General features: G+C 63.0%; 2 protein-coding genes across 2 annotated transcripts in view; one reads left to right on the top strand and one right to left on the bottom strand.

Annotated features, from left to right (window-relative positions):
- Window positions 1-9,385, top strand: part of TMEM259 (transmembrane protein 259) — a 10,305-nt gene extending 920 nt beyond the window's left edge. Inside the window, exons 2-9 of the mRNA XM_008588021.1 lie at window positions 1-172; window positions 5,651-5,932; window positions 6,842-6,941; window positions 7,606-7,716; window positions 7,933-8,055; window positions 8,143-8,243; window positions 8,336-8,414; window positions 8,446-9,385. Coding sequence (XP_008586243.1) covers window positions 1-172; window positions 5,651-5,932; window positions 6,842-6,941; window positions 7,606-7,716; window positions 7,933-8,055; window positions 8,143-8,243; window positions 8,336-8,414; window positions 8,446-8,678 — 1,201 coding nt within the window. The 3' untranslated portion in view covers window positions 8,679-9,385. The remainder of the gene's footprint in view (window positions 173-5,650; window positions 5,933-6,841; window positions 6,942-7,605; window positions 7,717-7,932; window positions 8,056-8,142; window positions 8,244-8,335; window positions 8,415-8,445) is intronic.
- Window positions 9,287-11,325, bottom strand: part of GRIN3B (glutamate receptor, ionotropic, N-methyl-D-aspartate 3B) — a 10,580-nt gene continuing 8,541 nt past the window's right edge. The window contains exons 6-10 of the mRNA XM_008588022.1: window positions 11,140-11,255; window positions 10,823-10,974; window positions 10,345-10,509; window positions 10,187-10,254; window positions 9,287-9,890 (exon numbers count right to left, since the gene is read on the bottom strand). Of these exons, the coding sequence (XP_008586244.1) occupies window positions 9,485-9,890; window positions 10,187-10,254; window positions 10,345-10,509; window positions 10,823-10,974; window positions 11,140-11,255 (907 nt within the window). The 3' untranslated portion in view covers window positions 9,287-9,484. The remainder of the gene's footprint in view (window positions 9,891-10,186; window positions 10,255-10,344; window positions 10,510-10,822; window positions 10,975-11,139; window positions 11,256-11,325) is intronic.

Genomic DNA, 11,325 nt, shown 5'->3' on the forward strand with positions numbered 1-11,325 from the left:
CGGCGGCGCGGCCCCCGCGCGCGGGCCTCGCACCCCGAACCTCAACCCGAACCCCCTCATCAATGTGCGCGACCGGCTCTTCCACGCGCTCTTCTTCAAGATGGCTGTCACCTACTCGCGGCTCTTCCCGCCCGCCTTCCGCCGGCTCTTCGAGTTCTTCGTGCTGCTCAAGGTGACCGCGGCCCCGACCCCCTACCCTTGGCCCCGGCGGCCGGATCTGGCCCCCCCCCGGGCTGTGATCTCCGACCACAACCCCTGACCCCGCTGGGAACCTCGAGCTCCACCCTTTCCTCCGACACCCTTCCCCCCGGACGCCTAGACCCGGCCCGATTGATTAGGCACCCGCCCCCGATGCCTGCGCCCGCTGACTCAGTCTGTGGACCTTGTCCTGCCCTGGGACTTCCACCCTATTAGTAGACCCTGGTCCCGACTCCGGAAGCCTCACTCCTGCTCCCTCCAGGCCCCACCCCTTCCCCGGCCGCCTCGTCGCCTGGGTCCTCCACCTCCGCCAGGGGAGCCCGGCCCTCGTTCCCCTCCCGCCCTTTGACCCCTGACTTTGCCGCCCGGGATCCTCAGCCCGGAGGGCCCCTCCCCACCCATCCTGGCCCGTCCCAGCCCCCGCCCCCCTGCACTGTAAGTCCACTCCCCACTCCCTCTTTTCCTCCTAGTAGTGACTTCCCCCTCCTTGAGCCCTTCCTCCTGCCCCCACCCGCCTCTCCCTCCTCGGAGACTCACGGGAGAATGTAACTTAGCTGAAGTCATCACGCTGGGGTTAGCGGCAGAGTCATTGCCAACGCCGACTGCCTTCCCGGCTTGCAGAGGTGTCACCGTGAGGGCAGTTCAGGCAGGAGAGCCGTCATCTGGGTCGCTCTCAGGAGGAGTCTTGCTTGGGATGTGCGACGTTCTTGCAGCAGCTGCGGCCCCTCAGGAAAGGAACTGGCAGGGTCACTGGGCTGCCTGGGTGCCGAGGAAGTGGAGGAATGGCTGTTTTCGTTTTGCATCACAGCACGGTCGCGCCCTGGCTGAGGGATACTGACCTCGCCAAATGGGCTTTTGATTCTGGGTCTGCAGAAAGGGAGCTGATGCTGGTGGATGAGGCTGTTGAGGTTGTGGCAAGTCCAAAGGTTGATCAGGGCCGGCTGCTCTTTTGAGTTCGATGGAAGGAGCTCGAGCCTGGGGTCCTGGCCCTGCCACAGCTTTGAGGGACCCCAGGCTTGAGCTCCTGCCACAGCCCCCCATAACCTCCCATCCCTGGGAAGGTGAGATGGACCCGTTGTCCTTCCCACCTTCTCTCTCCCTGTGGCCCCCTGTGGTAATCTCAGGAGGCACCTGAGCAGGGAGGTGGGAGCTTCCTGAATCAGGGATCCTTTATTGGGTTCTCTGGAGTCCACAGATGGCCTGAAATTGTGGACAAACACTTGTTCACAAACGGTGAAAACTGTTTTCCTGGGGACACTGAGAGTGGCCTGGATCCAGGAAGGAGCCTCTGTGTTCTTGGGCACTTGTCATTGCAGGCGTGCACCCCATGTGCATGACCAGGGCCACCCACAGAGGCCAGCCTCCTGTGATGCGGTTCTGGTAGCCGCGGATCTGGTCTCACCACTTCTCGATTTGGGAAGGGATTGGGTGTTTGGGCCAGACCAGTAGACTCGCTCCATCTCCAGCAGGTGCTACTCACATAGGTGTATGGATGGGACAGGGTTGCTGCTGAGGGTAACCTGCCCACTGCCGAATGAGAACCCCAGAAGGTGGGGGTGCTGGGGAGGCTCTCAATCCCCCAGAATCCTTCCACTCTCAACTGGGGGTGCTGGGCCACGTGATCTCTGTGGCAGAGCCAGGAGATCTGTTTACTGTGAATCCCAAACCCTGGTGGCACGGAATCAGAGCCTGCTGCCTTTTTATTTTTCTCTGTCTGCAAAGTGCGGGCTGGGACCAGCCAATTTCTGAGGCTACTTTAAGTTCCGGAGAGCTCTGCTCTTGCTTCCTGCCCACCAGCTTCTAGTGCTCTCACTGCAGAGATCGGGTCTTCCCCTGGCAGGCTCCCTTCAAGATTGTTCTTCCTGTGATCCCTTGCAGCTAAGCTCCATCCTCCAGCCAGCCAGACCACCTGTGCCTTGGGTTGTTCAGGAAATGCCATGCAGTGCAGGTTGTGGGGAGAGAGGTGGTGGCCAGGCCCATGTTCAAGGGGCCCTCAAAAGACAACCCTGCTGGCCTTAGCATCCACCCATGTAGATTTTCATGGCACTGAGGCCACAACGGTGGACATGGTCCTGGAGCATCGGGCACCAGGTGCCCGAGTCCATTGGATGGGACTGTTGGCCCTGGCTGACTGACCTTGGCAGCCACCAAGTGATGCCCACAGGGTCAAGGGTGCCCTGACACACGGAGCCTCTAGACATGGGCAAGTGTCCTCCCCTCTGGTGAGTGGGAGTAAGCGGCCCCTCATGTGGTCATTGTGAGGATGAAGGAGAGGACTTGTGGGACCCTCCTGAAGGTTTTCCTAGCTGGGCCTGAAGGGCTCTCTGCCCTTGCTGGGGAGGAAGGTGTGGCCCCACAGTCTTGTCCATTGATCACTCAGACACCCAGAGATGGACCAGGCTGCTCCCGGCCCTCCTGGTCTCTGGGGAGCTCCAGCTGGGGGCATCAAAGGATGCTTCCTGGAGGAGGTGGCAGTAACACAACTTCAGGTGAGCCAAGTGTCTCTGAACACTCACTCAGTGACCACCTCGGGCTGGGCTCTGGGACAGTGATGTGTGGGCCGACCCAGGCATGGTGTGAGATCTGTGGCTAGGCAGGGCAGGGTCTCCAGGAGGGGAGCAGCAGCCAGCGGTGAAGGGGTGCGGTATCCGGGCAGCAGGAGCGGCCTGGGCGTGCTGTCCAGGGAGCTCAGGGTCGGAGACGCGTCACAGGGGCTAGGGACTGGACCACCCTGGTTGTGTGGAGTGCCTGGGTCAGAATGTGGGGCACGGGTGGCCAGGGGTCCATGGTAGTGTTTCCAATTGAGACTCCTGTGGGGAGTGCTGCTCAGGACCTGGACCAGCCTGCCTGGGTGGCGGTGGGGCTGAGGGAAACAACTGCTGCCCTGTGGGAACCTGGGGTGGGGGATGTGGCTGCACTGGTCTGGATGTTACCTGCCTGTTGCTCTGGTGGGGGAACTAAGGCCCAGACCCCAGATGGGGACTGGCCTTGTCACATGGGGCAGAAACTCCTGGCCCCCCCCAGCTCAGTTGGGGAGTGCCCAGTCGTGCGGGGCTACTGTGAGGGGTGCCAGAGAGGGCACCGGGGTGAAGTCTGGGTCAGCGTTGGGGGGCCTTGGAGGCCACTCAGCCTAGTCCACACATATTCGTGTATAGATGCCAGCCCCCTCTTGTCACTTCCCCTGTCTGCGCAGGACAGGTCACTCACACCTGTGCTGGCTGTGGCAGGATGTGTGTACAGCACGTCCCTGAGAGCTGCTTGCTCTTGCAGGGTCACCAGTTTGTTCGTGGTCAGCCCAGGACTGCTCCGGCCCCGCCCCTCCTGGCTTGGACCTCTGTGCTTCGGTTTCCTCATCTGTAAACGAGGGCTGGCGGCAGACGCGGGCGTCAGTGGGAAGCAGCAGCCCTGACCTCAGGACATGCTGTGTGTCAGCACTTTTTATAACATCTCAGCATGTCGTCCAGTGCTGTCCTCTGGCCTGGAAGCAGTCAGTGTCCCAGGCACAGCACCCTGTGCACATTCAGGCCTGGAGAGTAGGGCATGGCCCTTAGGCACCCATCATGGGCCTGGCTGGCCCCTCTTGCCTGGGAGGCCTGAGCAGAAGGACTGGGGTCAGCCCCTCTGACCACATCCTGCCTTCACAGCTGCCATCCCAGATGCCATGTTGGGGCGGGGGCTGGCTGTCCTCACTGCCTGCTCCTCCCCAGCAGAGGGCCCTGCTCCCTCCTCGTGTGTTTTCCCTGCCCCGCCCCCCGCCCCCCCTTTTAAGCTGCAGCATCTGTCTATCTGCTGGAACCTGAATGCCTGCGGGGAGGGGGTGTTGCTTTTGCCTGTGTCTGCTTAAATCTTAGTGGTGCGCTAACCTCCACCCATCTGTGGCACTTCTGACTGCAAGGGACGGAATTCCATTCAAACTGGCCCGAGAGAAGGCAATTTTGCTGCTAACACGGCTGAGGAGTCTGTGCTGGGGCTGGATGCAGGACCTCAGCAGCATGCCCAGACTTGGAGCCTCTCGCATCTGCAGGCTCTGCATCTCCCTCCGGTCAAAGCCATGTGGCCAGGCCAGGAGGGGGTGGGTGCTCTGCTGACGCAGCTCTTTGCCCAGTCTGCGGAGGGCTCCAGAGGGGAGGTGGCAGTGGATGTCGGGGGGACGGAGGTCCTGGAGGTCCTGCTCCTGGCTGTGTGGCCACAGGTGGCTCACCACATCCCTAAGTCTGTTGGCAGGTCTGGGAGGAGCTTTGTGCTCTGGCGTCTTTGTGATTCAGGTCTCTCTGGGCTGTGGTTTTGGAGTCTCACCAGCTCTTCCCGGACGGTCTGAGGGTTCAGTGTGGGAGTGTGTGCATAGGAGGGGTCATTGGTATGTCTGCCTGGATGACATAACACCCCCAGTCTTTGGCTGAGCCTCACTTGGCTTCCTGGCGCCCATCATTCCTGGGTGGGCCCTTTGCATAGAGCGGGACAGCAGGTGGACATGATTCTTGCTGGGCTCTGCAGATGGCCGGGGGTGATGCCAAGAACATGGCATCTGGGCTGGGAGGCTGCCCTGAGAGGCCAGCTCAGCAGACAGGAAAGAGCTCCCTGCAGAAGGGCCCACTCCGCGACCTGCCTTCTGCCTGCTAGGGCAGGGTCTACCCCTTGGCACTGTGGATGTCAGGGCCAGCTCGTCCTCTGGGGGGGGGCCTCCTGGGCACTGCAGGTACTCAGCAGCGTCCCTGGCCTCCACCCCCTCCATGTCAGTAGCAGCCCACAATTGTGAAAACTACAAATGTCCCCAGACATGGCCAAACATCCCCTGGGGGCAGAAGCATTCAGTGAGGACTGCTGTCGTCCCACTTCATAGGTGAGGGCGCTGTGCCTCGGAGGAGAACACACTGGCCCAGCCCACAGAGCTAGCTATGTCCTCAGCAGCTGCAGCTGGCCCTGCCAGGCCCAGGAGGAGGGCAGAAGGTGCCTAGCTGGGCAAGGGAGGCTATTTTTAGCTGGTGAGATCAGGGGAGTTCTGAGGGCACAGCAGAATATGAGGCAGGAAACAGCTGGACAGTCCGTGGGGTGGCCATGGTGGCCTCATGTGGACAGCATACCCAGTAGCAGCACCTGGGCTGGCCCTTGCAGGATGGGGACAGTTGGTCAGTGGTGCTGGTGTGTTCTGCTTGGTGGGCCTGAGCCCAGCCCAGTCTCTCCCCAGATGGGGGGTTGATCAGGGGTTGTCAGTGTGGGACGGGTCCGGGGCTCCCTTCTCCTGAGCAAGCTCAGGTCTCGCTATCCTGGTCAGCCCTCGGGCGCTGTGGGCTGTGGGGTCTTGGGTGCTCCCTGCTGACTGCAGGCTGCCCACCCCCAGCGGGGCTCCCTTCTCCTGAGCAAGCTCAGGTCTCGCTATCCTGGTCAGCCTTCGGGCGCTGTGGGCTGTGGGGTCTTGGGTGCTCCCTGCTGACTGCAGGCTGCCCACCCCCAGGCTCTGTTCGTGCTCTTTGTCCTGGCCTACATCCACATCGTTTTCTCCCGTTCGCCCATCAACTGCCTGGAGCACGTGCGCGACACGTGGCCGCGCGAGGGCATCTTGCGTGTGGAGGTGCAGCATAACTCCAGCCGTGCGCCAGTCTTTCTGCAGTTCTGTGACGGCAGCGCCCGTGGCAACTTCCCTGGCCTGGCCGTGGAGCCAGGCGGTGGCCTGGAGCTCGAGGACGAGGAGGAGGAGGAGCTGACCATGGAGATGTTTGGGAACAGCTCCATCAAGGTGAGCCAGGCCAGAGGCCTGTGCACATCAGCATGCAGGGGATGCTCAATAAATGCACATGGCTGAGGGAGCAATCTGCTGGGCCTGGCACACAGGCAAGTCTGCCCCTGCCTGCTCCAGCTGGTGTGGCCTTTTGGTGGCCTGGGGGCTCCAGAGCCAGAGTCTTGGCCTTTCTCCTTGTTGGAGGCTGGGTCCCAGGTCCCCTGAAGGGCAGAGAGCTGGGAGAGGGCTGCAGAGAACTTATGCTGGGCAGACTGAGTCCTCGGGGTGTCCCAGCTGTTGTGTGCAGGGGATTGGCCTAGTCCTGGGACGCTGAAGAGGTCGCCTATCGGCTGTGAGAGGGCACAGCTGCCCGCAGGGCTGGTGAGTGCCCATCACTGGCAGCATGCAGGCGGCATCAGGCACTGGCAGGGGCCAGTCTGGTGGGAAACCTCTGTGCTTTAACTGTTAGGGGCCCCGAGAAGAAGACGGGCTCTGGCCAGTGTCACATGCTGGGCGTCAGTCAGGGCCAGGAGCAGTGGGGGCATTGGTGCTGGCTGCCAGCCCACCAGCCCTGATCCTGCTGACTCTGCTCCCCGAGGCCACCATGGGTCCAGCACCAACTGTTCCCCACTCCTGTCTCTGGCTTCAGGGCTCAGACCCTCACCTGGAGATGGCCACATACCAGGGTGGACCTGGTGTTAGGCTGGGGGTCCCAGCTGAGGCCTGAGGTGCAGGAGGTTGGTCCTGGCCCTGGTGTTTGGTGGGTCAGCGGCCCTCCAGCCCGAGAAGTGATGGGCATCCTGGTGGAGGGTAGGGATCACAGTCACAGCACCCTCTAGTTGGCAGGAGGGAGGGACCTCCAGGGACACATTCTCTGGTGGGACCTAGTGCTGGGCTGGCTGACACTCTGGCCCTGGTTGCCTGCAGTTTGAGCTGGACATTGAGCCCAAGGTGTTAAAGCCGCCAGGCAGTGCTGAGGCCTTGAACGACAGTCAGGAGTTTCCCTTCCCCGAGACACCCAGCAAAGGTATGTGCTGTGTGGCCACGTCCGAGGCATGGGGAGTCATCTCAGCAGGTCCCTGCTCAGAATAAAAACAGCCAGGTCAGTGTAGCCAAGGAGAAAGGGGCATTAAATGTGAGCCCCACTTGGCTGCTTGTCCTGGACAAATGAGGGAACCTCTGTGCCTCACTTTCCCCATGTGTCAGGGCCCCTGGTAACTGGCTCATCCTCTCTGGGACCCCCTTTTGTGAAAAATGTCTTGGGGGGATCAAACTTACACATTCTGACAGGCTATGCTGAAGGAATCTGCCCCTGCCCCATCTGCCCTGAGCCAAGAAGTCCGAGCTGTGGTGCCTGGGGCTCTGCTTCCCCCACTCCCGGCCAGGCAGCCCCCCACCCTCCCTGCTTCACTCCTGAGAGCCTCCCACAGGGCAAGGCAGCAGTTGATCTCTCCAGAAAGCCAGGACTGTTGAAGTTGGTGGGTGGGCTGGGGCTTCTGGCTGGGGCAGAGGGGCAGGCTGGGTTCTCGCTCTGGCGGGCACTGTCCAATGTGTCCCCGCGTTGTGGTCTTCCCCACCAGCTGGCCTAGGGTATCCCTGCTGTGGACACCTGCCCCCGTGCACACAGAGTGGGTGGTGGGCGCAGTGCAGGGGCTGACCAGACCCCACTCTGTCCTGCCGCGTCTCCGCAGTGTGGCCGCAGGACGAGTACATCGTGGAGTACTCGCTGGAGTATGGTTTCCTGCGGTTGTCGCAGGCCACGCGGCAGCGCCTCAGCATCCCGGTCATGGTGGTCACCCTGGGTGAGTTCGACCTGTCTGGTCGTGCCAGGCCTTTGCCCTCCACCCTCGGGGTCCCTGCAGGCTGTCCTGGCTGCAGGAAGGCTCCCAGTGCCTCGGTCAGTGGTGGGTTTCTCAAGGCCTGGGGAGACGGGGGCCTGCCAGTGGGAGTCCAGGGAGGGGGGTCCGGACCAGGCACTTCATCCCCGTCCGTGGCCGGCCTGACCCGCCTGCCCGCAGACCCGACACGGGACCAGTGCTTCGGAGACCGCTTCAGCCGCCTGCTGCTGGACGAGTTCTTGGGCTACGACGACATCCTCATGTCCAGCGTGAAGGGCCTGGCCGAGAACGAGGAGAACAAGGGTGGGGCCTGCTCGGGGTGGGGCGGGGCGGCCGGGCTCTGCGGGCTCTGCGGGCTCTGCGGGCTCTGCTCACCGCAGCCCTCTGCAGGCTTCCTGCGCAACGTGGTGTCCGGCGAGCACTACCGCTTTGTCAGCATGTGGATGGCGCGCACGTCGTACCTGGCGGCCTTCGTCATCATGGTCATCTTCGTGAGTGCCGCAGGTGGGCTGGGGCGGCTGGAGCGGCCAGGGCGGCCGGGCCTCGCCTGCCTCACACGGCGCTGCCCGCTGCTGCCTTGCAGACGCTGAGCGTGTCCATGCTGCTGCGTTACTCGCACCACCAGATCTTCGTCTTCATCGGTGAGTGTCCCGCGGCGGGGGGAGGGCGGCCGCCCGCAGGCGCTCACCGCAGAGACAGCTGCCATCATCACGGACGCCTCGTTCCTGTCCGGCCTCAGTGCCTCCCTCCTAGAGCGGCGGCCTGTTGGCTCCCTGAGCCCCAACGGAGGCCTCCCCCACGCCCCCCAGGACAGTGTCCCCCAGAACAACTTGGAGCCTGACACAGCCCCCTCAGTGGCTGCAGTGACCGGGCCCATCCCAGCGTCCACGGCCCCAGTGGATGCACCCTCAGAAGTTGGGTCCTGAGCCGCCACCAGCAGCTGGGCCACCTCTGTCCCTGGGTGGCTGGGCATGACCCTGCTGAAGCCGGTGAGGTGGGGGAGGCTGTCCCTGGTGGGAGCACTAGGGCCTTCCCCATTCTCTGGGACCGCCCAGCCTGCTTTGGTTGGCTTCCAGGTTTCCTTGGGTTTGCCCGGAAGGAGGGTTTCTCTCCCCCAACTGTGGGTCCTGGCCTAAGGCCTGTCCCTACTGTCAAGATGTGTTTGTGGTGACCAGCAAGGAGAAGAGACGGGGCTTCATAGAAGGTTCTGGAAGGGGCTTGGTAAATGATCTCAAGTGAACCGTCCCACAGAGAGCAGGGTACCAGCAGAGTGGTCTCTGAGCAAGGCGAATACGTGGCAGAGAGGACAGGACAGGCAGGGCTGGCACACCCCCGTGCCATCACTGCTGCTCAGCTGGCGGCCCGGCTCTGCCTGGTGCTCCACGTGCAGTGCCTTTTCCACAGTCCCGGCCCCCTCCCCACGTGCGCACCAGGCTTGGGGGTCCCGTAAGGGTACAGGCACATGGGGTTAAGGCGCCAGCAACATTTGCAGTGCCCAGGAGCGGGGATCCAGCCCTGCTCAGGGTGGGAGTGGGCTGGCAGCAGACCCGACACTCGGCGAAGAACGCAGAGGGGCGCGCATTCCGTTCCCTTTAATATTGTGTTTGTGTAAATGGAATAAACTGTTGACAGCAACCAGCCTGTCTGTGTGGGTGGTGGGAGGATCCTTGGCTGCATTCTTTACTCCTGGGGACGGGAAAGGGCTGTGACAGCTCGAGCAGGAGGCAGAGGCTCAGTCGGCTGTGCATGGGGCTTCTCTGGGGGCCTCCATGGCCCGGAGCAGGCGTAACGGCCGGTCGAGGGCGCCATCCCCGAGCTGGGCCAGGAGCTCTCCGCGCCGCACAAGGGCCTGACGCAGCCGCTCCCGCACGCCTTCGATGTGTTGCTCCAGCTCCTCCAGCTCGCCAGGTTGCGGGGCACCCGAGGGCATCACGGTGGGCGGCCGGCCATTGGAGCCCAGCCAGAGGGGGCCCTCCGGTGGCCCAGCCCCCACCTCCATGTCCAGTGAGGCAGCCACAGCAGGCTCCAGCAGGAAACGTACATGGCGCTCCTTGCCCACAGCCTGACGCACCTGTTTCCAGCTCCCCGGGCTCTCGGGGGCCACTGGCGTGTCCTGCTGCTGCTGCTCCTGGGGGCCACTGGAGACAGGGAACAGGGCTGGGCAGTGACCCCCAGGGCAGCTGCACCCTGCTCTGTTGTCGGGAGTTGAGGAGGTTGGCCACCAGGCACCACACCACAGAACCGAAGTATGAACTGAATTGTCAGGCTGGGGTGGGTAGGCTGGGGACCCTCAGAAAGGAACTGAGGTGTGTGAAGCAGCTCCTCCTGTATCCCGTAGCTGACTTCAGGCAGATGTTGGAGCTAGTGGGGTGGAGAACAATCCCCAGAAACCAGCCATAGGGCCAGGTGCCGGGTGAGGTGGGCCACCTCTTACCTCAGCTCTGGCTCCATCCTCTCCTCCTGTCCCTCTGGCAGCTCCGTGTTGAGGGCACGGTGGATTTTCTAAGATTACAGAGGCCCCGATGGCGGCAGGGTCCGGGTGGCAGGAGGCCATCCCTGCCCGTCCACCCACCCAGCGTTGCGGCGCCCCACCTGGCTGGTGTGCAGCCAGTACTGCAGCTTGCTGCCCCTGCGGATGCACGGCAGCACCAGGTGGTAGAAGACGTGCTCGCCCAGTGAGCTGAGCAGGGCGCTGCCCAGGCCCAGGCAGAGCAGCACGAAGAGTCCCGAGAAGTGGTAGATGCCCATCTGGAGGGTCTGAGGCAGGACATGGCAGGAGCCCCTTATGGTCACCTGACGGCAGACCCTGGGGAGCTCTGGGCTGGGGGAGACAGGTCAGAACAGAAAGAGGGATCTGGGGCTGTGGAGTGGGGTTGCTAGGCAAGAACTCCATGACTAAAACAGGTTTTATGGGGGAGGGGACACTGGAAGTGGGGTTTCGTAGGACGAATAGGAGTGTGCAAAAGCAGACATGAGGTGCGTCTTGGAAAGGAGCTGGGGGTTGGCCACCCCAGAAAGGCCCAGGGCCCCCCATGCCTACCCCCACCCTGTGTCCCGGGCCCTGCCCCACCTCTGTAACCGCGAAGACCCGCTTCCCGCAAGGCACCATCTTGTACCACTTGTCGTGCAGTAGGTCGATGAAGCCCGAGGACTTGTAGCGGCTTATAAACTCGGACAGGTTGGAGGTGAGCGGTGAGTTCTGGGGCAGTCCGATGCCGTAGCCTGGGGGAAACCGGGGCCAGGTAGGGCTAGGGTGCGGTGCAGCCCCAGAGGAACCGCCCACACGCGTAGGACCTCGCCGCTGCCCGCCTTGAACCCTCTGTGGCTCCCCACTGCCCCCAGGATGCACCGGTCCGCCGAGGGTCCTGGAGGCCCCGGCGCCCTCACCCTCGATGGCGAAGGGCTTGCCCACGGTCAGCAGCTTGCAGTCGGCGTCGATGGAGACCTCGTAGTCCAGAAGCGACTTGTCCATGATGAAGGCGTTGAGCGTGGGGGGGTCGCTCCTGCGGGGCCGGGGGTGGGCTCAGTGGGACTCCCGGCCCCGCCCCCAGCCCCGCCCCCGGTCGGCCCCGG

The sequence above is a fragment of the Galeopterus variegatus genome, unplaced genomic scaffold (assembly GCF_000696425.1).
Source record: "Galeopterus variegatus unplaced genomic scaffold, G_variegatus-3.0.2 Scaffold4632, whole genome shotgun sequence".
NCBI classification, from domain to species: Eukaryota; Metazoa; Chordata; class Mammalia; order Dermoptera; family Cynocephalidae; genus Galeopterus; species Galeopterus variegatus.